The 27,333-nt window shown below is 37.6% G+C and overlaps 1 protein-coding gene across 4 annotated transcripts in view; it reads left to right on the top strand.

Annotated features, from left to right (window-relative positions):
- The window catches only part of LOC136864009 (structural maintenance of chromosomes protein 1A), a 679,773-nt gene that overhangs the window by 438,749 nt on the left and 213,691 nt on the right, over window positions 1–27,333 (top strand). For all 4 annotated transcript variants that reach the window (XR_010859243.2, XR_010859244.2, XR_010859242.2 and 1 more), the window contains exons 16-17: window positions 3,167–3,264; window positions 25,781–25,962. Coding sequence is in view for 1 of the 4 variants with exons in the window: in XM_067140505.2 (XP_066996606.2) it covers window positions 3,167–3,264; window positions 25,781–25,962 (280 nt within the window). In the remaining 3 variants the exon portion in view is untranslated. The remainder of the gene's footprint in view (window positions 1–3,166; window positions 3,265–25,780; window positions 25,963–27,333) is intronic.

The following is a 27,333-nucleotide window of genomic DNA, read 5'->3' as shown; positions in this document are numbered from 1 at the left end:
AAATGGCACTGAAATCCATCATACAGTGTCTGTTATCTAGGCAAAGAGGGCTACAGGAATGTCTTCTTCCATGTTTGGAGCAACGTAACTGAAATTCAGTAGTAGATATAAAATATCGTTGGGATTGACAACTTCTTTGCAGTAATAACCTGTAATAAAATTGACTCCAAATATAGTGCCTCTGAAGATAAACAGTATTCTTATAATTATTTCTTTCTTTCTTTCTTTTCTTTCTTTCTTTCTTTCTTTCTTTCTTTCTGTCTTTCTTTCTTTATTTTGCTTGTGGTATAATGTTGCACTTTCACATGGAAGTCTTTAGCGATGCAGGAATGGAAAAAAGCTAGGTAACCATGGCCTTGATTAAGGCACAGCCCCAATACTTGCCTGGTGTGAAAATGGAAAACCGTAGAAAACCATCTTCAGGACTGCTGAGGGCAAGGTTGGAACTGACCATCTTCTGAATGGAAGCTCACACCTACATGACTAAAACCAAACCAGCTTGCTCGGTTTCTTATTATTATTTTAGAACAGTAAGAAAGAATCATATTAATTATTCAGGAATTAAGGTGACTGAACATTGCATGAAAGTCTGTAATGATATTTGGGAAGAATTTTCATTTTAGTAGTATAAGATGTCACTGATGAAGATCCTGCATGAAACACAGCATGTATGTAATGTACTCATAAAGAATAAAGAATAAAGACAAATCAGCCTGACCAGTATAGTTTGTAAAATTCTGGAGAGTTTAATATCGAAGTACATCAGAGGGATATGTGATGATAAAAATTGGTTCATGAGGAGCCAGTATGGATTTAGAAAGAAATTTTCTTGTGAGGCACAACTGGTGGGATTTCAGCAGGACATATCAGATCAGTTGGATTCAGGAGGTCAGTTAGATTGCATAGCCATAGATCTTTCCAAAGCTTTTGATAGAGTGGAACATGGAATATTATTAAAGAAATTGGAGGGAATAGGATTAGACGTAAGGGTTACACGTTGGATAAAAGCATTTCTAAATTCAAGGGTTCAGAAAGTCAAAGTAGGAAATAATGTATCGCAGGAAGAGAAAGTTTGTAAGGGAATTGCACAGGGTAGTATAATCGGTCCGTTACTTTTCTTAATATATGCAAATGATTTAGGGAACAATATAACATCAAAAATAAGATTGTATGCAGATGACATAATTGTTTATAGAGAAATAAACAACGTTGAGGATTGTTCAGAATTACAAAGGGACCTTGAAAGTATCCAACAATGGGTTGAAGAAAATAATATGAAGGTTAATGGAGGCAAATCAACTGTTACAACTTTTACAAACAGGAGCTTTAAAACTGAATTTGAATATACTTTGGATGAGGTAGTTATCCCAAAAGATGGCAAGTGCAAATACTTAGGTGTGAGATTTGAAAGTAATTTGCACTGGAAGGGTCATATTGATGATATTGTTGGGAAAGCATACAGATCATTACATGTCATAATGAGGCTACTTAAAGGATGCAACAAAGAATTAAAAGAAAAAAGTTACTTGAGTATGGTTCGTCCATTATTGGAATATGCAAACAGTGTTTGGGATTCTCACCAAGAATACCTAATAAAAGAAATAGATAGTGTGCAGAGGAAAGCAGCAAGATTTGTAACAGGGGATTTCAGGAGAAAGAGTAGTGTATCAGAAATGTTAAAGGAACTTGGGTGGGAAACTTTAAGTAAGAGAAGGGAGAAAAGTAGACTTACAGGATTATATAGAGCCTATACAGGAGAAGAAGCATGGGGAGATATCCGTGAGAGGCTTCAGTTGGAAAATAATTATATCGGCAGGACTGACCACAAATATAAAATTAGAAGGAATTTTAGCAGAAGCGATTGGGGTAAATTTTCATTCATTGGGAAGGGTGTGAAGGAGTGGAACAGTTTACCAGGGGTAGTGTTTGATCCTTTTCCAAAATCTGTACAGATATTCAAAAAGAGAATAAACAGCAACAGAGAAAATAAATGAAGTGTTAGAGGGCATTCGACCGGTGCAGGTTATTGTAAATAAAAAAATGTGTGTGAATAAATTAATTCCATCCCCTGGTCTAAGGAGTTTGGACAGCCAAAGTAGGGGACTGCCTGTAGGGGTGAAGTACAGTGGGGACTTCGAGGGCCCTGAGACCGCTACGGTAGCTGTGAAGGCCCTTCAGGAACTCTGAAAAGTGGTGGCAAAAGGGGCTCTGGTTAAGACGCAGCAGGTCGTTATGCTACTTAGGATCCAGAACGGGTAAAAAAAAAAAATAGTAAATAAATAAATGCAATGTAAATATTAATGTTATACCAGTTTTATAGTATCATTTGAAGCAATTCCACATACTGTATATCAGTTGACTATATTTGTAAGTAGTACAGGAGATATTATAATTAGAATTTTGTAAACAATATAAATTTATTAAGGATGAGCTGTGTGTTTAATAGAAAACATTGTTAGCGTAAATTGTATAATATTGTATTATAGGGAAAATTTTCTTCTCTTGTTAATTTAATATTTAGTGCTTGACAATAATGTATTTTAGTGTACCATTTGCCACCGAGGTAGACACCTCATTTGCAAATAAAGAGATTTTGATTTGATTTTTGATAAATAAATAAATAAATAAATAAATAAATAAATAAATAAATAAATAAATAAATAAATAAATAAATAAATAAATAGCAGCTTTGGCAAAGTATGGAAAGTATCTGGTGCAAAAAGGACATGCTTAAACAATAATCTGGAGTTGTCATCTTCAGATAATATCCATGTAACATATTGTTTGAACAAGAACATGCAGTTGTTATATTGTTATAAAGCATTTAATACATTAGATTTTATTCTTCTGAATTATTTAACAATAATACAAATTAAGAAGAAGGTTTAGTACAAAATTTGTTCTGTAAAACATTCTGAAGTAATTCTTGTTGCAAACAATTGTAATAACTGCAAACCACATCACTGCTTAACTCGTGAGTGGGTTGGAATCCCTCCATGTAATGTGTTGTTTATTTTGACAGCAATCCTGTGTCTCATATTAGTTGTGGATATTGCATACTACTTCCTCTGTTTGAATGTTGAATGCTGTCATTAAATTAAATTTCCCTTGTGATGTTCTTTTTGTATTCGATATTTATGAACTTTGTATCTAATTATGTTTTCAGAACTCAGCAAGAGCGTATGAAGAAAAGAATGGAGTTTGAGAATCAGAAAAACCGCATTCTTAATCAACTTGAATTTGAGAAGACTCGTGATACTTCAAGTGAGTTTATAAATTGTATTTTTTTGTTTTTACACACCTTATATAGTGTTCAGCAATGAAAGGAACATATCAAAGAAAGGTTTCAAAGAATTTTCCCTTCATAGATTTTTAGTTTCAAATATATGCCCCAAGAAGACCAAGTTCAATATAAATAAATATAATTTTGTTTGCGTCACTGCTGCTTGATATCTATTTAGTTTCAAATTGCGTGCAGCCATCCCTTGAACAGCCGAGAGTTACACTGCTGGTCTGTTTAAATTTCTGCCCATCCCACTAGAAACCATGCAGTGATGTAACTTCACAGTGCTCACAGGACACTGTTGTTCATAGATGAACAAGATGGAGTTAGGTAGCACTTTAGCAAAAAACAATTTCACATCTAAACTGGTCAGAAGAGCATGGAGTTGATTATTATGATTAACAACTCATACAGGAAGTTGAGACAATCCCTAGCATGTGACCATATGAGGCTGAAGCAGTTTGCTCAGTTATTTAGGCTGAGCCCCTAGTTGTTGACCAATAAGACTGTTCTTTTCATGAACATTAGATAGTGTATTTGTTGAAGCTAAGACAATATTATTTCTTTCAAAATGCCCTTCTGAAAACCATCTGACATGCACAACCAAGCAGTAATTTTGTGACAAAATGTAAATTTTCATAAGCATCAACGTTATAACACTACAAGATTCGCTAAATAAACTTGTGATCAACTCAGTGAAGTGAAATTGAATTAGCTTGTTCATAGTGTAAGTGCACTTCGTATCGTTTGATAATTTTTCATTTGTTTTTGTATGATCATGAAACTATGTGAATTTCAAGATTCATGCATGTGAGTTTGTGTCTTGTTGTTGTTGTTGTTGTTGTTGTTGTCGTCGTCGTCGTCGTCGTCGTCGTCGTCGTCGTCGTTGTCGTTGTTGTTGTTGTTGTTGTTGTTGACAGTGTTGGTGATGGTGGTGGTAGTGTTGGTGATGGTATTGTTTGAGTTTCACAAAATTTTGATAGATACCATACATTAATGACTTTCTGTATGAACTATTTTCCAGTCATGTGCTGAGGAATATCACATCATCTTGTTGAGGTAAAATGTATTCACTCTCAACAATCAGGATTCTGAGCAGATGATGTTAGTAGCACTTTCAGTTGGAGTGATGTTATAAACAATTGGAGGAAGTGTAAGCAAGAAAGAAACCTGATGAGAGCTGTGGGTTGCTGTAGAAAGACATTTGCATGTGTACCAAGCAAGTGGCTGCACTGCGTATATTGGGTCACATAGCTGTCTGCTTGCATTCAGGAGATAGTGGGTTTAAATTTCACTGTTGGCAGCCCTCCGTCGTTTGCCATTTTCACACCAGGCAAATGCTGGGGCTGTGTCTTTTTTATAAGCCACAGTCGCTTCCTTCCCACTCCTAGCACTTTCCTGTCCTTTCTTTGTCATAAGACCTATTTGTGTTGGTGTGACGTAAAGCCAATTGTAAGAATAACGTTACACTAGCCTGCAATGATTTCCTGGTTTAGGTGAAAATAGGTGGTTAATATGGAAAATGATCTGCTCTCTATTTTGCTGTAACATGTGCACATGTTATATAATTAGATGTTTTATATAAATCGATGTTCAAGATTTAATGTCAGTTTAAGGAAGTTTAAATTCATTTCATCATAAATTAGTGTGTGGAATTCCATGGGAAAAAAACAGAAGTGCTTTATCATGTACTGTTCATTAGATATAAATAAAAATGGTACCTAAACATCTTACATTATGCAGATTTACAGAGATGTGAAAATAATTTTATCACATACAAAAAAAATTGCCAGTCATAACAATTGGGGGAATACATACTAATATTATGACTTGCTATCTGGAAAAAAATGCTACAGGGGTAAGACACCTCTAGGTGAAAATAAAATACAACCTAACTTTTATATTGTATTGGATTTATTGGATGCTTTGGAAAGTTAATAGTGCATTACATAACAACAAATAGAAAAAAACAAACCTATGCAGAGAATATTTTCGTGAAACAAAATCCCATTTCACCCTCAGTTCTTTGCCTTTGACCAGCCATATGTTTAAAATTTTTGGAGGGTTTGGTGATTTGGCAGCATAGTGAAGGGAAGTAATAAATCTGTCAGTATTGATGGCACTGGAGTGAAGAATGCCAAAACATGTTAGCTCTTAAAATTATCTCGGGAAAGAAAACATAAATTAAGATAAACACAGCCCTTAGATAAATGTATCGTACCTTGCTTTTGCTGGCAGGACCTAGTGTTTACAGTGCACTATGTCTTCTGGTATAGGCTAGAGTAATTTTGTTACTTTCATTGATCTTGTCTTGGCTTTGACAATAAGAAAGTGACTTAGGTATGAGCGATGTTAGTAATGCCATTCCTTCTGTAGCCAGTCCCTGCTATGAAGGGTGTGAAAAGGTTGCTCATAGGGTCGGTTGGTGCATGCATTTCAGTGGGCTTGGCAGACTGATATGTAATAGCAACTTCTGGCTCAGTGAGGAAAGCAACAGGAAACTACATCATTCCTCATTTCCCTGGTATGCCTCTTTAGTGATGCCTAGACCATCTATGACAGCTGATGGCAGAGCTGTTGAGGATCCAACCAGCCTTAGGGCTGAAGACTGAACATACACACATACAACATAGTACCACCATAGTCTTCAGTTGGCTTTCTTTTTTCGTTGTTGTCAGAGTGTAATATTCGCTGGTTGTTAAGTGTTCCTTAATGTAGTGTAATGTAGTGATATCTTAGTATAATATGGCTTCAGTCTTCGCTGCACCAAGAAGGCAGTGTGTGAACAACCCAAACAATTTCTGTTATGTATGTGGTTCATACTTGGTACAGAGGCAGAAACATAATATTACACACCCTTTATTAAGAAAGTGTACCTTGCATATTTGAAAGTTAAGCTCGCAGGTCAAGACAAAAAGTGGGTGCCGCATGCTATATGTAAAACATGTTTTGAAGGACTAAGACAGTGGTTTAGTGAAAACTGAAATCTATGCCATTTGGAATTCCCATGATTTGGTGTGAACCAAAAAATTATGATGATTGCTACTTCTGTATGTGGTATATATCAGGGTACAACAAAGTTTATAAATCAAAAATAAAATATCTCAAAGGCTTAGAATCAGCAATTACGCCTGTGCCACACAGCTAAGGTTAAGTTATAAGGAGATTCCCACCTTTCAATACTTGTCAATTTCTTATAATAGTTTTATTGTTTACATGACATAATCCAGCTTAATCTCTAGGTGTATACTAAATAGGACATGTTTCGTTCTGATTATGGAACATCTTCAGCTAAAAGATTTGACAATGTGGCAAGACAATTAAAACTCATGTAATAATTATGGTGATAAAATAAAATGTTCATTCATGTTGCGTTAAAATTTCCAACAAGTCAATGTCCAAGTGATGAAATTGACCCCTCACATAATAAAATTATTATTATTATTATTATTATTATTATTATTATTATTATTATTATTATTATTATTATTATTATTATTGGGATAGTATGTCTGAGTGCATTCATAGTAGTTTTATCATATTCTGTACCGGTAATAGTAACTGTAAGTGTAGGTTTCAGATCAAAATTTAATTTTACACTGAGGTTTTTAAGCTGTGTTAATAAAGTTACATAAGTGGCCTCAGTTCTCTCCAGCCTAAGCCATATACAAATGGATATGCTTGGTCATGGACGATGCCAGGAATCATTGATGAACAAGGGGAGTGTGTATGTGAGAATCATCAAAAGGCTGAAGTACCATCACTCAGCATAGTTCAGCTCAGTGATAGCAGCCTCACCGAGCAAATGGCCATACGGTTTGGGTCGCGTAGTTATCAGCTTGCATTCAGGAGATAGTGTGTTCAAACACCACTGTCGGCAGCTGTGGAAATGGTTTTCTGTGGTTTCCCATTTTCACATGAGGTAAATACTGGGGCTGTAACTTAATTAAGGCCACTGTCGCTTCCTCCTCATTCCTAGCCCCTTCCTATCCCATCGTAGCCATATGACCCATTTGTGTTGGTATGTCATAAAGTAAATTATAAATAAATACAGTTTTAAAAAAGCAGCCTGAAAGCCTCATCAGTCATGAACATTTACGTTCTTTCAGGTTCTTCACGACCTGAATCGTAGTGCAAAATCTGTGCTCCACTAAGGATGAAGTCATATTCTAGGTATAAGGTTCGTCTCTAAAGATAATAGGCAACTTGATAATTTTGACGTGTACAGACCGGGAAAGGGTAGCGCTGATGCTGATTCGAAATTATTTGATAAAATAATCAGCTATGTGGAAAGGATATGTAAAGGAATGTGATTGTAGCGGGTGATCTTTATTCTCCAACTGTGAATTGGGAAGGTAATGCGAACGACAGGAAGCATGACCAACAAATGGCAAATAAGTTAATATGGGAAGGACAGCTGATTCAGAAAGTGATGGAACAAACTAGAGAAAAGAATATTCTGGACGTGGTGCTGGTAAAACCAGATGAGCTCTATAAAGAAACGGAAGTAATGGATGGTATTAGTGATCATGAAGCTGTTTTTGTCGTAGTTAAAACTAAATGTGATAGAAAGGAAGGTCTTAAAAGTAGGACTATTAGGCAGTACCATATGGCTGATCAAATAGACACAAGAGAGTTTTTTAAAAGTAACTATGATCAGTGGAAAACGATAAATAAAAATATAAACAGACTCTGGGATGGCCTTAAAGCAATTGTTGAGGTATATGAAAACAGATTTGTACCTTTAAAGGTGGTAAGGAATGGTAAAGACCCACTATAATATAATATAGAAGTAAAGAGACTAAGAAGGAGGTGCAGGTTGGAAAGAAATAAGAGTTAGAAATGGCTGTGGAAGTAAGGAAAAATTGAAGGAACTTACCAGGAAATTGAATATAGCAAAGATGTCAGCTCACGATAACATGATGGGAAGCATAATTGGCAGTCATACAAATTTTACTGAAAAATGGAAGGGTATATATAGGTATTTTAAGGCAGAAACAGGTTCCGAGAAGGACATTCCAGGAATCATTGATGAACAAGGGGAGTGTGTATGTGAGAATCATCAAAAGGCTGAAGTATCCAGTCAGCAGTATGTAAAGATTATTAGTTATAAGGATAATGTCCAGATAAGGGAGGTGACTAATACTAAGTAAGTATTAAAATTCACCTATGATAACGATGACATTTACAATAAGATACAAAAGGTGAAAACTAGAAAAGCAGATGGAATTGGTATAATTTTGGAGGATGTACTAAAGACAATGGATGGGATATAGTATGTATGTTGAGTCCTCAGCCCTAAGGATGGTTGGATCCTCAACAGCTCTGCCATCAGCTGCCATAGATGGCATAGGCATCACTGATGAGGCGTACTAGGGAAATGAGGAGTGAGGTAGTTTCCCGTTGCTTTCCTCGCCGAGCCAGAAGTTCATTAAACGTAAGGAACTTCATCTTTTGGTCCGTATTGAACTGAGATCACAAATAAATTAGAATCTAGCGGGTTCCACCTTTTCAATACAAAATACAATGTTGTTGGATGGTATTTACAACATTATTTATTACAGAACATGTTTCGGTGTTCAGTTTTTGACACCATCATCAGCTGCTCAGAGTGTGCGAAAAAACTTGGCAATCTAAACATTAAACAACATATTGTCGTACGTAACTCCTTAATATACATATATACAAACAATAGAATATTGTACTAGTTAAATCCTAAAACATCTACAGTAAATTATGCTATATTAAAACTCTAATATGTAACAAGAGAATTCTTGTAAGTCATAAATATAAAATTTCTCGTCTGTTTGATGAGTTGTCTTCACATTCCTTAATGTCTGTGATTTTGTACTATCGTACTATCGAATTCAAATGCGACTTTAAGCTTGAGGATTTAAAATTGTATGCGGGTCCATTTGATGTTAAAATGTTCATTTCATGTACATAATAACCACTTAGATGAATTAAAAGCTTGTTATATACAATATGATTGTTAAAACTGGGCCGTCCCCCAGTATAGCAAACATCTTTTCCCTCGGTACCCTGTCACATGCTTTCTCTAGATCTACGAAACATAAACACAACTGTCTATTCCTCTCATAGCATTTTTCAAGTACCTGGCGCATACTGAAAATCTGATCCTGACAGCCTCTCTGTGGTCTGAAACCACATTGGTTTTCATCCAACTTCCTCTCAACGACTGATCGCACCCTCCCTTCCAAGATGCCTGTGAATACTTTGCCTGGTATACAAATCAATGAGATACTTCGATACTTGTTGCAATCCTTCCTGTTCCCTTGCTTATAGATAGGTGCAATTATTGCTTTTGTCCAATCTGAAGGTACCTTACCAGTACTCCATGCTAATTTTACTACTCTATGAAGCCATTTCATCCCTGCCTTCCCACTATACTTCACCATTTCAGGTCTAATTTCTTTTATTCCTGCTGCTTTATGACAATGGAGTTTATTTACCATCCTTTCCACTTCCTCAAGCATAATTTCACCAACATCATTTTCCTCCTCCCCATGAGCTTGGCTGTTTGCAACACCACCAGGATGATTTCCTTTTATATTGAGATCATGTTCAAAATATTCCCTCCACCACTCCAGTGATTCCCTAGGATCTATTACGAGTTCACCTGAATTACTCAAAACACTGTTCATTTCCTTTTTCCCTCTCTTCCTAAGATTCTTTATTACTGTCCAGAAAGGTTTCCCTGCTGCTTGACCTAGCCTTTCCAGGTTATTACCAAAATCTTCCCATGAATTCTTTTTGAATTCAACAACTAATTGTTTCGCTCTGTTTCTTTCACCTACGTACGAATCCCTGTCTGCCTCGGCCCTTATTTGGAGCCATTTCTGATAAGCCTTCTTGTTACGTTTACAGGCTGCTCTCACTTCATCATTCCACCTAGATGTTTGCCTTTTCCCATCTTTACACACAGTTGTTCTTAGGCATTCCCTTGCTGTTTCTACTACAGCATCCCTGTATGCCACCCATTCACTTTCAATATCCTGAACCTGCTTACTGTCTACTGTTCGAAACTTCTCACTAATCATATCCATGTACATCTATCTAATTTCCTCATCCTGGAGATTTTCTTCCCTTATTCGTTTGCAATGGATTTCACTTTCTCTACTCTAGGCCTAGAGATACATAGTTCACTACAGATCAGATAGTGGTGTGTATCATCGCAAAATCCGCGAAAAACTCGTACATTCCTAACAGATTTCCTGAATTCAAAGTCTGTTAAGATATAGTCTATTATGGATCTGGTACCCCTAACCTCCCATGTGTAGCGGTGAATAGCCTTATGTTTGAAGAATGTATTCGTAACTGCTAAACCCATACTAGCACAGAAATACAACAAACGCTTCCCATTCCCATTAGCTTCCATATCTTCCCCACATTTACCAATCTCCCTTTCGTATCCTTCAGTTCTGTTCCCAACTCTTGCATTGAAATCCCCCATTAGCACTATTCTATCATTGCTGTTGACCCTGATCACGATGTCACTCAATGCTTCATAAAACTTGTCAACTTCATCCTCATCTGCACCCTCACATGGTGAATACACGGACACAGTTCTTGTCCTAATTCCTCCAACTGACAAATCTACCCACGTCATTCGCTCATTTACGTGCCTAACAGAAACTATGTTGCTTGCAACGGTATTCCTGATAAAGAGCCCTACCGCAGACTCTGCCCTTCCCTTTCTAACACCTGTCAAGTTCACTTTATAATCTCCAATCTCTTCCTTATTATCTCTCCTTACCCGAATATCACTTACTCCCAGCACATCCAGATGCATCCTCTTTGCTGACTCAGCCAGTTCTACCTTCTTTCTTCCATAAGCCCCATTAATATTGATAGCTCCCCATCGAATTCCATTTCGTTCGCCAAGTTGTTTGCAAGGAGTCCCTCGCCTGTCAAATGGGAGTGGGACTCCGTTACTCCCATAGGTCCGAGGCTTGCTTAAAATGTTCTGAGCTCGGTAAATTCATGAAGCAGGATGCTACGCTACTTGCACATAGTCTAAGTGAGGATCTCTCCTCTAACGGGTTATGGACCACCGGTGAATTGTATAGTCCTAGCCGCCTGAGCACAAGGAGGGCCATAACTCAGAATATGTCCGAGATGCCCACTCACATTCCATAGCAACTGGTATCCCGACTCTCAGGACCACTTACTAGGCCACTCAGCCGTTGCCCATGGTTCACGAACTAGAACGTGACTACAGTAACCCACAAATATGAACCACATCTTCATTGGAGTAATCACATAAATGGGATTGTAAATAAAGGGTACAGATCTCTGCACATTGTTATGAGGATATTTAGGGGTTATAGTAAAGATGTAAAAGAGAGGGCATATAAGTCTCTGGTCAGACCCCAACTAGAGTATGGTTGCAGTGTATGGGACCCTCACCAGGATTACTTGATTCGGGAACTGGAAAAAATCCAAAGAAGTTCAGCTTGATTTGTTCTGGGTGATTTCCGAAAAAAGAGTAGCATTACAAAAATGTTGCAAAATTTGGGCTGGGAAGACTTGGGTGATAGGAGATGAGCTGCTCGACTAAGTGGTATGTTCTGAGCTGTCAGTTGAGAGATGGCGTGGTATGTAATTAGTAGATGAATAAGTTTGAGTGGTGTCTGAAAAATATCGATTTACAACAACTCCAAAATCATGCATACAGTTTACCTTGGGAAGATAAAAAGCAATTACACGACACCGACATGAAAGTGACAAGATTTAAATCTCTACTCATAGGACTATATGACAAGCATGCTCCAGTTAGGCAAGCTAGAGTCACTCGCTCGCCTGCTCCTTGGTTAACTAGCGATATAAAAGCAACAATGGCTCGCCGTGACGCAATGTTCCACCGATACAAGGAAACACATAATGAACTAGATTTTGAACAGTATCGTCTTTTACGTAACAGAACAAAGCAATTAATTCGCAATAGCTTTTAAAAATGTAACAAGGAACTTAAATTCACGTGAAACTTGGAACCAACTTCAAGCTATGGCACTTGGAAAATACAAAGAGCCTCATGTGCCAACTATATCTTTCGATGCACTTAACTCTCAGTTTGTAACTAACCCAATAAAGGAATCTCAATCTCAAAATCATATCCATCTAAATAAAAGAATCAGTGACCCTACAGAAAACGAACATAATTTCCTTCTTCAGCCTGATGATGTAAAGCATATTTTGAATTCAGTTAAGTCACAAGCTAAAGGAGCAGATAACATCCCAATAGGCTTAATAAAAGACATTATTCCACGAACCTACTACGCTGGCGTAGCAGGGGGAGAGGTGATACTCCCAGGTGGCGGATAGGGGGGTCCTAACCGGCTTGCCGGCGGACTTGAGGGAAATAAAATACCTCTCGCGGACCATACACACACCCCCTGTGGGTGGGGGAGGCTGACGCATAATACACCCACGGTATCCCCTGCCTGTCGTGAGAGGTGACTAAAAGGGGCGACCAAGGGATGATTGAATTAGAACCATGAAACTACTTTTGATTCGTACCATCACGCGGGGAACACCATGGGTTGCCTGTACTTGCGAGTGGTACCACTATGTTCGGTACGAAATGGGTTTGTGTTTAGTAGTAGTCATGAGCTTGGCCTGGGGGTTTCCAGTACCCGTGCGTCGTACCCATGTGAGCAACACCGCGGGTCTGGGCGTAGCCTGTGAGTTGTACCACTATATGAGCGACACCGTGGGTCTGCGTTGCCTTTGATTAGTATCCACTATGTGAGGAACACCACGGAGCCCATGGGACCGGCATCCGTGCCTAGTACACCTAGGTGAGGAAACTCATTGGTTTGCGTTGGCTGTGAGTGGCGCCATTGTGTGAGAAACACCATAGGTCTGCGTTACCTGTACGAAGTACAATACTTGTGAGTAGTACCGTCTTGTGTGGAACACCGTGAGTTTCGCTACTTTTGATTAGTACCCCAACATGACAAATACCATGGTTCTACTTTACTCGCGACGTGTACCATTCTGTGGGGCCTTAGACATGGATTTTGCACCCCTTTAGACCTCAAGCATCATCCTGCTTTATGAGTGGTCCCTTGGTCAGTAATCAATTGTGTATGATCTTTGTTTGAGTCTGATCCACTGTATTTTGTTTGTTTGTTTCCTTTTTCTTTTTTCTTTTTCTTTTTTTTTGTTGGGTTCATGTCCATCCATTCATTCTTCATGACTTATTATTTTGTTTGGTCAGTGGATGAATTTGACATTTTTGTTCTTTCATTTCGTACCATTAGGGCCCGATGGCCTCGATGTTAGGCCCCTTTAAACAACAAGCATCATCATCATCATCATCAAAAGACATTATTTGCGCGGTCCTATCACTTATTACCCACATTGTAAACTACTGTCTCACCACAGGGACGTTTCCAACTGCTTGGAAGGATGCTCTAGTAACCCCAATATTAAAGCATACCACAGCAAATGCGCCATCTGTTTACCGGCCTATTTCGATTCTTCCCCCTCTCTCGAAAGTTCTTGAACGAGTTGTACACGAGCAGCTAGTAGAATTCTTAACCAGACATTCCCTTTTTGACCCTTTGCAATTTGGTTTAGAAATGGACACAGTACTACGACTGCACTTCTTCAGGTAACAGATGACATAAGACTAGCAATGGACAAATGGCAGGTGATGATACTGACACTCCTTGACTTTAGTAGTGCGTTCTACACAGTAAATATAGACATACTATTATCCAAGCTCCGCTCTCTACGTATCGGCCCGATAGCCCTAAAATGTTTTGCCGTACCTTACAGATCGTTGCCAGTGCGTAGTTGTAAACAATCAAATATCCCAGTGGGCTGTAAAATCATCTGGTGTCCTTCAAGGGTCTGTTCTAGGGCTGCTATTGTTCGTCTTTCATATTAATGACATATCCTCCATACTTCAGTATTGCAATTACCACTTATATGCTGATGATCTGCAGATATACAAACACACCACTACAAACAGTTTACATGGAACAGTTCAGCATATTAATTCAGATATTGAAACGCTTACTGCCTAATCTAAAAACAACCTCTTAATCTTAAATCCTCGAAAAACACAAATTCAATCCTCCTCCAATCATAATCAGTGACATTGCTGTACCGTACCTTAAAAATATAACTAATATTGGAATCTCCATCATTGAGAATCTGACATGGACTGAACACGTAACATATGTATGTAGAAAGGTTCATGCAGCTCTATATCCCCTGAAACATCGCAAGAATTCTTTTCCTCAAAAACTTAAAATTAATCCAAGCAGTACTATTCCCAATTTTAGACTACTGTGATACGGTACTAGTCAGTCTAAATGCTGAACAAGCTTTGTGACTTCAGCGAGCACAAAACTCATGCATACGATATGCCTTCCAACTGCAACATGACGCTCATGATACACCATATTTCGAAACATTGGGTTGGCTATGCATAAATGAACGAAGGAGTTTTCACCTAATGACACTTGTTTACCAAGTGCTTTCGATGAACACTTCTACTTACCTATCTTCTAATTTTCGTTTCCTTTCCTCATTCCATGAAATTAGTACCCGTTCTGGTTCCCTACTTGAAATTCCACTAAATCGAACAAATTCTTACAATCATTCCTTTTTAGTTGTTGCATCAAGACTCTCGAATACACTCCCAATGGACATTCGGCACCTTACTTCTTCTCATAAATTCAAATCTGCCTGCCGAAAATTTTTCCTGGGAACTTATAACCGAGTTGTGTGTGTCATTGTGTGTATGTTGTGTGAATGGCTTTCTTCATCTATTTTGCACTTCAGTCATTATTCTTATTACTATATTTCCTATTTTATTATTATTATTATTATTATTATTATTATTATTATTATTATTATTATTACACTAAATGTCCTACTGATATGTATCTTAGTCTTAGAATTATCTGTCTGTAGTCTTATTTCTTTGTAGAGTTTCTATGTCTTACTTTTATGTTTACATTTTTAAAGTTTATTGTTTATAGTGGTTAAGTGTATGAGAGGGCCGTGAGCCCTACATTTGCCACAAATGTAAGTCAGGAATAAATAAATAAATAAATAAATAAATAAATAAATAAATAAGTATGGAAGAAAGCCTTTCAGTCCGTGCATTCATTGAGTAATGAAAGGATTTCTAAAATCCTGGCACAAAAGAAGAAAACAGGAATGCCAAAGGTATGCAATAAATTTCTCTGTAGGCAAGTTACAACATATCATATAGGGCCTATTATACTGAAACAATTACTTTATATTTTAAACTCACACTTTCCATACATTACAGTTAATAATATCACTGAAAAATGGTAAAAGGATTTTGTGTTTTCATGTTCTGACCTAGTATTCTTTGTTCCACTCAACCCCGTAGCTGAGCGTACAGGACTTAGGAAATGCAACGGTCAGAGATCTGAGGTTCGAATCCCGGTGCTGACAGCGGCTGTCCTGAATGTGGTTTTACCCTGGTTTTTTTTTTTTTTTTTGCATTCCTTCCAGGCAAATGCCAGGATAGTACCTTATTTCGAGTCTCCTGGCACCTACCCCAATACTACGCCTAAAGAATGACAGTTCCACAGTTTCCATAGTAACACATGTTATCAGCCACTTTCACACACACACACACACAAGTACATGGGATTGTTGGCCAAAAATGATCCTAGCTCCTTAAATTTATGAACAACTATTTTGTGTTCCAATTGGACGAAAGAGGAATACATGGAAACAGGCCTAACAAAACCAAGGAGGATGGTGATGATGTATTATTTGTCAGAGCTTGCATCAACAGTTTCTCCACACAGATAAGTCATTATTGAAGGAAACAAAATCAGAATTTAAAATATCTATCTAGTGACTTAAATTCTCAAAAATGTACAATCTTTATACAAAAAAGTGTCAAGTAGAGAAGAAAATCCTAGTCACATTGTCAATATACAGAAACATTTTCCATATGTATTTCAGTCTGTCATTTTCTAGACAATGCAGTGATACATGTAAGTGCTGTGATAGTTTGAACATAAGAATTTCACCAGAGGTAGATTAAGTAAAGAAGCAAGCTTTATTAAAGGAACTGAATATTCACAACGAGAAGGCTCAGTTAGCATATAAAAAAATCTGCAACAAGATACACACCGTACCAAAGACAATAATGAAATGCATGTTATTGCTGTTGATCTTCAACAGTGCCTATGCACACCTCATTTATGTGTTGGGGAAACTTTTTATAAAAGGCAGCTGTGGACATTCAGCTTTGGAGTTCATAATGTAGCAACGAATGACACTTATAAGTATGTCTGGTCTGAAGATGTGGCCTGGAGGGGGGCCGATGATATAACATTGTGTACTAGCAGTTACCCGCAGCTTCACTCGCGTGGATTTCATAATTGGATGAAAGTAAACATTTCTCAGTACTGTACTAAGACAGTATCTGAAAATCCCTGAAGTAAAAAAACTCACTGAAAAACCGAGTTTCATTTACCCCAGAAAATCTTTGTAAACCACATTTGTGCTTATAGACATGATGCTGTATAGGCTTTTGGGCTTATGCCGTGTCAAGAAAATAAGGTGAAATTTCTTTACGTTTCGCAGAGAACTGTGCTCTGCGTCATTAGAAGAAGCATTTCTTGTGGACAGTCAAGATTTTCTTCTGATAAAGCAGAGCACATTTCTCTGCGAAACGTAAAGATATTTCACCTTATTTTCTTGACACGGCATAAGCCCAAAAGCCTATACAGCATCATGTCTATAAGTACGGGCCGTGAAAGCATCAATAGCAACACATTTGTGCTATTGCCCTTTGGGGCTAAGATGACCATGTAACATAGAACTGTACATTAAGAAACAGTCTTCTCTCAAATCGAAAAAAAAGACTAAAACATGTTTCTTTATTTTTAAAGGAGATTCCAAATACCTATTTTCACATGTGCAACATCTTTGGTTTTTGAGATATAAGTATCCTCATGCAAAGAATTCAACTAAGTTTTCAATTTTTTCACCCCCCTTTTTTCCAAAAACAAAAAGATTTGTTCTTTATTTTTAAAGGAAACTCCAATACCAATTTTCACATCTGTAACATCTTCAGTTTTTGAGATATTAGTATCCTAATAAAAATAATTTAACCCCTTTGTCAGTCCTTTATATCCACCCCCCCCCCCCCATTTGGTAGTTTTTTGAAAATAAAAAGAACACATGATTATTTTTAAAACAGATTAAAAATACAGATTTTCACGTCTGTAACCTATTAAGTTTTTGAGATACACTGTAGATATACTCATTTTAAAAATTCAACCCCTTTATCAGTTACCCTTAAGTGGATTTTCCAAAAGCAAATTATCTATGTTTCTTTATTACAAGATATTATGATATTATGTTTCTTTACATTTACAGGAGATTCCAAGTACCAATTCTCACGTCTGTAACATGTTACGTTTCTGAGATATACTGTAGATACAGTTTTTTTAAATTCATCCCATTTATCACTTCTATTAACCCCACATTAATTGCATTTTCCAAAAACAAAAAATTACATGTTTCTTTATTTTTAAAGGAGATTTCAAATACCAATTTTCATATCTGTAACATCTTCAGTTTTTTGGATATAAATATCCTCTTAAAAGGTATTCAACCCCTTTTTTACCTTTTTTCACCCCCGATAATGGGCTAATCTGAAAACAACTAAATGCACGTTCTTTTTCTTTTTATTTATTTATTTTCAAATTTATTAATTTTTATTATTTATTTTTAAAGTAGATTGCAAATACCATTTTTTACATCTGTAAACTTTTAAGTTTTTGAGATATAGATGTACTCATTTATACAATTCATCCCCCTTTTCACCCCCCCCCCTCTTAGTGACAGAATAACCAAAAATCCTATCTTAATAAATAAGTTGATCCGAATATACTTACAGTATGAGCATTAAATGTGTACACTCTAATGTAAATGTATCCCCAAAATTTCATATCTTTATGTCCAGTAGTTTTGGCTCGGCGCTGATGAATCAGTCAGTCAGTCAGGACATTTTATTTGATATATATATATATTAACCCAGATATCATCACGTAGTTGCTCTAGGGAGCCGGTGTTACTTGCTCCACTTGGGAGCTTTTATGATGATAATAATAATAATAATAATAATAATTTGCAGCATGAATCATATGAGACGAACAGAACACAGATTATGGAGTATAACAGGACAAAAAAATTATTCATTGGCAAAGGGAATACACAGCAGTGTGCAATATTTCCTAAATAAATACATTTTCACGATTAACTGAAGCTTTGGGACATGTACACTTACCGAAAGAAAATACAGTTTATGTGATTTGTACATATTCTTTGCACTCTCATTAACATACATTTCAATATTTGTTTGGCACTTATGACTATGACAACAAATTGAACACACAAACTGAAACATATCAGTGCTGTACTCCTCCTTCACGGGATCTTTGGGCTTGTTTAGATAGTAGTGTGTCACTGTTTGGTACTATCGTTTGCGTACTGGTAAGTCGCAAAACACAGTTCAAGTTTTCATCGGTGAGCGTACTTCTGTGTCTAGATTTACAAATCTTCGTTAATGAAAACATATGTTCACATAAATAAGTTTATCTGAATATACTTACAATATGAGCATTAAATGTGTGCACTCTGTGAAATTTCTCCCGAGGAAAACGAACATAAAATTCAATCAAACGTTTTGTGTTTGCAAACCTATCTTTCATTTGAGTATCGCACTGTAAGTCAATCAGTTCTAGCTGCAGTTCTGGTCCAACAGTTTGCACATCAACTGAGAAGGGAATACCAAACACCTGCAGATCCTTTTCTATCGCCTAAATATCGTGAAACCTACTCTCATAGTGACATTAAAACTTCTTTATATTCTTCTAATGTTTTTTTAATGTGATTCCATATTACGTATTTCACATTTTGATGTGTAATTTTCTTGAACTATTAAATACTCTTCTTCCCAAGAAGGTTTGAATCTTGTTGGCATCGATGGCCTACGCTGTGCTGAAATCTCTTCCATAGTAAATGCAACATGAACTGACTAGAGTGGAGTGTTGTGCGGTGTGAGGATAAAGAGGGAACCACACTAGTGTCACCTCTCATGAGTTCACGCGTATCGTGTCGCAATCTAACCTGTCCAGAAAGATGTGTTATACCTTTGCGCCACTGACCTGCAGTATCTACTACGTTATGCACTTCTCCTACGTGCTCGCTAAGCTGCTCTCTTTCCTCGAGAGCGGGGAGTGAACTGGCTCCAAAGGCATTTCGCTCTCGATTGATGATGCCTGGATTAACCAATACAAGACTATGCTAAACATTGTTATAGCATTTAATTGTTTATTTTGATCCCGTTTTGCACAAAATAATTACATTCATCTAATACGTTTCTTGTCATATTTAGTTCAGAGTGTTCTTGAACAGAAATACAATATCTAGTTTTGTCACACATACCTTCCTTGTGACTGGGACTTTTGGTTAACAGAGAAAAAGAAAAGAGCAGCACCTTACATCTTTGTTCCTGATGAGTGGATGGATTTGGTGAAGAGGGTATTGAAGGTATAAAAATGTCAGTACTGAGCCATTACTTTCAAAGGTAAGGAAAAGAATGGTGTCAGAAAGTAAGAAAAAATGATGCTAAGTAAGGTTTCATGTGTAATCTTATAGAATGGTGAACCATTTAAATGCTTTTTTAAGTATTCTTATGGCTACAATGAAAAATATGAGTCCATGGATATAAAACAATGTTGGTTGGCCATCACTTTCTGGTATAATGTTGCCTAGAATGTAAAATGAACGTAGGAATGTTCAGCCAGCAAAAGTAAGAGACCTACTACAGCTGCTAAATTATGTTCCACCAAGGTACCACCAGTATTACCAAGCTCTAAAACATGATGACAACTAGCTATCATTTGAGGAACCTTTCTTCAGTGGGCTGGGTTGTAATATAACCATTAAAGTTGTATGCAAGTGTGTAAAATAAGCTACTCCTTCAGATGAAAACAAAAAGATATGTAAATTTTATTCTCCAGTAATTTATTTTTTCTGTCATTGAGGAAGTCTCTTTTCCTCCAATTTAAGGAAATGATGGTTAGCCTGTTTCTTGTGTGCACCCATTCAATTGGTCTCTGCATTATCAAGGATGATGAAGGTAATAGTACTCACAAAGAGTACACAGAATTGGTTCTCATTGCATGAAGCTGATCTGTGGAGTTTTTTTTTTTGCTAGGGGCTTTACGTCGCACCGACACAGATAGGTCTTATGGCGACGATGGGATAGGAAAGGCCTAGGAGTTGGAAGGAAGCGGCCGTGGCCTTAATTAAGGTACAGCCCCAGCAATTGCCTGGTGTGAAAATGGGAAACCACGGAAAACCATCTTCAGGGCTGCCGATAGTGGGATTCGAACCTACTATCTCCCGGATGCAAGCTCACAGCCGCGCGCCTCTACGCGCACGGCCAACTCGCCCGGTCTGTGGAGATTTTGTCAGGTGTTTCTGAACATACAAATTTTTAAATAAGACAGAGTGATACCACACACTCCTGCTTCTGAAACATCACTTTCTACAACACACAGTCTTAAAGGGAATAGACTATCTGTGTTCTGCCAACTTGCCTGATTTCACTCAGCATAACGCTTATTTGTGGGAAATTCTGAAGAATCATGTCTCGTGAGGTCCAGTGTCTTGTTAGCCAAAATGAACAACATATTTTTCAATTACATGGTACACAGTTGTTGCCATGTTCATCATCTTGCAGAACCATCATGAAAAATGTGTGGTGTTGGAGAGACAACTCTTAGAATGTGGAAACTAACTGTTCTGTTTCTCTTTAAATGTTGTGTACTATATCTGCTGTATTGGTACAAGCAACATTTTGCATTACACGTAGAGAATTAAACAAAACAGTACATGTTCTACATTTTGGAATACTGTATTTCCAGCCATACTAAATATATAGTCATCATCATCATCCTAAACCATCTCCAGTTTCCCGGGTGTGGTATATGAGCCTCCTCCATCTCATCCTGTCCTTGTACCATTCTTCCTCCACCAACTTCTCCCAATCATGACCTCTCAGCAGTACATCGCTCTTAACTAAATCTATCCATTTCCTTCGTGGCCTACCCACGGGTCGTCTTCTTTCTACCTTTCTGTCAGATTCCTTCCTTGCAGTTCTGTTTATTGGCATCCTCTTCATGTGACCAAACCACTTCAGTCTTGATATCTGAATCTTATTGAGGAGAGAATCATCTGTTCCTACTTCTTCTCTAATTTTCTCATTCCTAATCTTGTCTTTCCTGGTTTTCTGGAACATAGTGCGTAGGAATTTCATTTCAGCTGCCTGGAGTTTGGAATTATCTCTATAGGTCAGTGTTGTGGTTTCGAGACTGTACATAAGAATTGGTGTATAATAGGACTTGTACAATGTCTTTTTTGTTTTCATGGGTATTTGCTCATCCCACAGCAGGTGTCTTACCTGGTGGTAAAATTGTGTTGCCTTATTGATTCGATTGTTCACCTCATGTTTTGCTAGGTTGTCATTTGATATAACGCTACCCAAGTATTTGAAAACTGGCACGCTGTCCAGTTGAGCTTCATTTAACATGACTATTAGTTCTGCTCCTTCCCCATACACTTTCATCACCACCGTCTTGGTTTTGCTGTTGTTTAAACCATATTTCTTAAACTCCTCATTCCAACTTTGTATTCTCTCTCCCAATTCCTCTTCTGAGTCACTCCAGATCGCAACATCATCTGCAAATGTGAAGGTTTTGATATCTCCATGTTCTTTCCTTTTAATTAATTTCATTACTTCATCCGTTACAATAATAAATAGAAGTGGTGACAATGAGCTGCCCTGCTGCACTCCTCTCTATGTTTCAAACCAGTCCGACAAGCCACATCCTACTTGAACACAGCTTCTGTTCCCACTATACAACATTTTCACTTTGTCTATGAGGCTGTCTCGCACTTAAAGTTCTTTCATGCATTGCCAAATTCTTTCCCTTGGTACACTATCGTATGCTTTCTCAATGTCCAAAAATATTAGAAATAGAGGCTTGTTCTTCTCCCAGTATTTTTCCATTAGCATCCTAATTGCAAATATAAGGTCTGTAGTTGACCTTCCTGGTCTGGAACCATACTGCTCTTCTTCCAAAATTGGTTCAACAATATCTCTGATTCTGGTCTCTATTATTTTTTCCAATATTTTCAGGACATGAGACAGTAGTGTGATACCACGGTAATTAGTACATTTTCGTCGGCTTCCTTTCTTGAACAGAGGTACAATGATGCCCATCTTCCAGTCCTCAGGAATAGTATTTTCCTCCCATATCTTGTTGAGCAGTCTGTAGAGCCATTGGATTCCTGGAATTCCCGCTGCTTTCAGCATATCTGCACTTAGTTCATCTATGCCCACTGCCTTTCCTTTCTTCATGCTCTTGAGCGCATTTTCAACCTCAAGCCATGTAATTGGTGGTTCAGTTGTGGTTCCTCGACTTGGCTCTCCTCTAACCGTTGTTATGTTTTCTGTATCTCCATTCAGCAGCTTTTCGAAATAGATCTTGAGTTCTTGTTTAATTTCTCCCTACCGGGCGAGTTGTCCGTGCGCGCAGAGGCGCGCGGCTGTGAGCTTGCATCCGGGAGATAGTAGGTTTGAATCCCACTATCGGCAGCCCTGAAAATGGTTTTCCGTGGTTTCCCATTTTCACACCAGGCAAATGCTGGGGCTGTACCTTAATTAAGGCCACGGCCGCTTCCTTCCAACTCCTAGACCTTTCCTATCCCATCGTCGCCATAAGACCTATCTGTGTCGGTGCGACGTAAAGCCCCTAGCAAAAAAAAAAAAAAAAAAACTAATTTCTCCCTCTTCTTCTGCCAGAGTTCCATCATCACGTTCTATTGCTTTTATGGTCTCTTGATCCCTTCGCTTGTTTTTCACTACTCTGTATAGCAATTTCATATTTCCTCTACTGTCCTCTTCCAGTTTGTCTGCAAACTCATTCCATTTCTTCTCTTTTTCTTCCCTTACAATGTTCTTTACAGCAAGTTTCTTGTTCCTGTATACTCCTTGAAGTCTTTGTATTTCTTGTTCTTTTTGTTCTTGTCCCTGTTTTTGTTTTTCCTTGTCCAGTGCCTTCTTTATTTGGTTTCTTTCTTTCACCGCTGTTTTCACTCTATCATTCCACCATGGTGTCTCCTTTTTTCTTTTGATAGAACTTGTAACTCCACATAGGTTTTTGGCTTCTCCCACAAAGGTGTCTTTGAAGGCCTTCCATTCTTCATTAACGCTGGTTACTTCACACTTTGGCAAACTCTGTTGAATCCGTAGTTTGTATTCTTCCTTTATTTGGACTTCTTGCAACTTCCAAGTTTTAACCCTTGGTTTTTTCGTAATAAGTTTCTGCGTTTCTTTTGCCTTATGTTTGAAGTCTACTACCAACAATCTGTGGTCACTGTCCATGCTTTCACTAGGGATGACCTTTACATCTGTGGTGTACCTGCCACCATCTTTATTTGTGATTACGTAGTCAATCAATGTTCTATACTGGCCATCCCAACTGTACCTTGTTATTCTGTGATTGTCTCTTTTTTTGAAGAATGTATTTTTGATTATAAGATCATTTCTTCTGCACAGATCTAATAGTTGTTCTCCTTCTGGGTTCCTTTGTCCAAATCCATGTGGACCAATGATGTTCTCGTACCCAAGTCTGTCTACCCCAACTTGCGCATTTAGATCTCCAATAATAATAACATTTTCCTCATTAACTGTATCTTCCAGGTCTTGCCGAAATTTATCTTTGTCTTCCTCACTGCAGCCTGTCTGTGGGGCATACACTTGTATGATGGTGTACTTAGTGTTCTCCAGTTTCATGAACATTTTAATGATTCTATCACTTTTGCAGATAACTTCAGTTGTAGCATCAGTCCTTTCGTTAATTAAGAATCCAACACCATTTTTCGCTACCTTCTCCTGTCCACTCCAGTATAATTTATAACCTCCACGAAGTGTCTTACTTCCAATTCCTTTCCATTTGGTCTCACTTAATCCCAATATTGATATTTTTCTTCTATCCATCATGTCTAGGAGTAAGGCTTCAAATTCACTAAGCTGAGTTCATAGAAGTACTTCCTCCTTTCTCTTTGATATAACAGCATCATAATTCCACTTCTAAGTATATTAGGCAGAAGCATGCAGAATCTATCAGCACACGCATTATTGTGCCACAGTGCTCAGAAATACTGTTAAGCAACATGCTATTAGAGGAATGGTGCTTACTTTTCTCTTCCAAATGAACTGAACATTTGTACTACCAGGCAGTGAATGGGGAGAAAGCTAATTATTTCCTTTCACTGTTTCATAATCATGAAGTCTGTAGCATGAAATCTGATGCTATTACTGAATTTTCTTAAGGAAATGTTGCTCTGATTTTTTTTTTTGCTAGTGGCTTTACGCTGCACCGACACAGATAGAACTTACGGCAACGATAGGATAGAAAAGGCTTAGGAGTTGGAAGGAAGCGGCCATGGCCTTAATTAAGGTACAGCCCCAGCATTTGCCTGGTGTGAAAATAGGAAACCATGGAAAACCATCTTCAGAGCTGCTGACAGTGGGGTTCGAACCTACTATCTCCTGGACGCAAGCTTACAGCCGCGTGCCTCTAACCGCACGGCCAACTCGCTCGGTGCTCTGAAAATTTCAGGTGCAGGGAAGAGGTCAGTGTTGAATAAGTTCGATTGCAAAAGTTCACTCCATCTAAATCAACTCTTCTAAAGTGGTGAACCATTTGGGATGAACATATTTGTAAAGCACAGTCATTCAATATTCATTCTTCAAGAGCAGTTATGCATTTGATCATTATTGTTGTTCAAATGAATGGTGATACTGTGTAACACTGCAATTATAAAATATAAGTATTTAATGAATTGAAACATTCAATAAGAATTAAGGCTTATTTTGGTTCATTATGTAATGAAATAGGCTACTTTTCTGTCATTCATTCATATCACTTGTTACTTTTGAGTGAATACTCTGTACATGTCTGTCAGTGGTTTGGCTGACTTTCTAGGTACTGGTTATAGTAATGAAGGATGTTGTACTGCCAGTAACTCTCTGCTCAGCGTTAAGCAATCGTAAACAACTAGACTCCCAAGAGGGAAGAATGACTACATGCAATGATGGCCCCTCAGTGGAGGAAATGACACTGAAAGCCATCAGGAACTTGTACAAGAATGAAATTTATATTCCATTGAGATCATCATTGTTGTGGATAAATTATTACCTGCGACAATAATGTTTGTATTTTCATGTAGATTGTATGAACTATAGAAATCTATTGTTGCTGGGAATAGGGACTCTCTGTCATTCCAGTTATTTTTTATATGATCATTTAAACACTATCACATAATTCAATTTTTGTGAATTCTGGAGCTTGTGTATATATATATTACTTGTGTTTTTACTAGATAATGTTCTTCGATGGGAACGAGCCGTTCAGGATGACGAAGATGCACTAGAGGCAGCAAAACAAGCAGAACAGAAGCAGATGTCTGATATTGAACGAGACATGCGTGAAGTAGACAGACTGAAGTCAGACCGTCTAGCAAAGAAGTCTGAAGTGGACAATATGGATGATCAGATTGGCAAGGTACCTGGACAATAGTTTTAAGATATTTTCCACAATAATAATGATAATTTGATTGATATTTTCACAGCTGGGTTAACTAGACATGATAACTTCTGGGTTTTTGCTGTTAAACAGAGACAAACTGCAAAGAAACTTCACATTTTAATTGAAATATTTTCACTCCACCTAGCGTGCATTAGAGATTTGCATGGGCTCGGGGTGAAATTGACATGTTGTTGTATTCACTCTACCCTTCATGTCTTAACACCTCTTAAGAATTCCTTATAATCCTCTATCTCTTGCAGATTACCTCCCCTTACCCGAACATCATTTCCTAACACATTCGAAATGCATCTGTCTTCCATCATTTAGCAACAGAGTGCATTCAGTGGACTCATTTGACAAATCAATCATAGCCATGTTCAAGCACCAGGGCCCATGATTTCTTAGAAGTTATGCAACACTGCCTACCCTGAGAACCATGTGACCTTGCCATGGTGTAACTGTTCCCTCTCGTCAAAACACTTGAGGAGATGAAAGTTATTATCTTGGGACACATGAATATTAAATAAACTATTTGTGGCTTGCCCGCAAATTGCCACGCAAATAGAAACAATCAACATTCCATGGTTCCCCATTTCTCTATGTAATGTTTGGGCGCCATGGTTGCAGTTTTAAATAAAACTGTAAACCAAAATTTATATTTACTAGCATAGAGACTTATACTGAAATCACAGGGGTAGGATTTTAAATAATTAACCATTAAGTATCGCTTAAGAAAGAAAATTAACGCAATATAAAATACAAATTTATTTATTATACAAAAAAAAAAATGAGATGAATCAGAAAATTTTCCTTAAAGCGTGGAGGAATTTATAATTTACTGAATTTACTATTGCTTGCTTTATCTAATTGAAGCTCACCAATTGCAGCTTTTGTTGACGTCATCTGGTTTCCGTGGTTACTCGTTCTCTTCTTCTCGATGTAGACTTTGCTCCATGGACATCCTTCCTTCCTTCTCTGATATGATACGGGCTATCTGGACTAGCACTCCCTGCTTGCCTAGTCTTTAAAATTAGACATTGGCCCTATACTTGTAAAAACTGATCAGCGTTGATCGTATGAGGAGAAAATTCAGAGATATGAATTTTTCCATATTAGTAGAAATATCAATCCAACTGAGCTATACAATTTATACGGTACAGACTTGTACCAAATTTCCGTAGACTTGAACTAAACATAGTTCTTCGTCCACAATATTTACTGAATATAACAAAAGCCGTAAGCTTGTTTCGTCTCACGCAGATCCGATAAAATTACCGCAACTAAGTACTGTATCGAAGTGATAACACATTGTACAAAAATAACTATGTCGCGGAGCGACCACACACT

The sequence above is a fragment of the Anabrus simplex genome, chromosome 2, assembly GCF_040414725.1.
Source record: "Anabrus simplex isolate iqAnaSimp1 chromosome 2, ASM4041472v1, whole genome shotgun sequence".
Classification (NCBI taxonomy): domain Eukaryota; kingdom Metazoa; phylum Arthropoda; class Insecta; order Orthoptera; family Tettigoniidae; genus Anabrus; species Anabrus simplex.
Note: the sequence above shows the minus strand (reverse complement) of the source record. Positions and strands in the feature narration are given on the sequence as shown.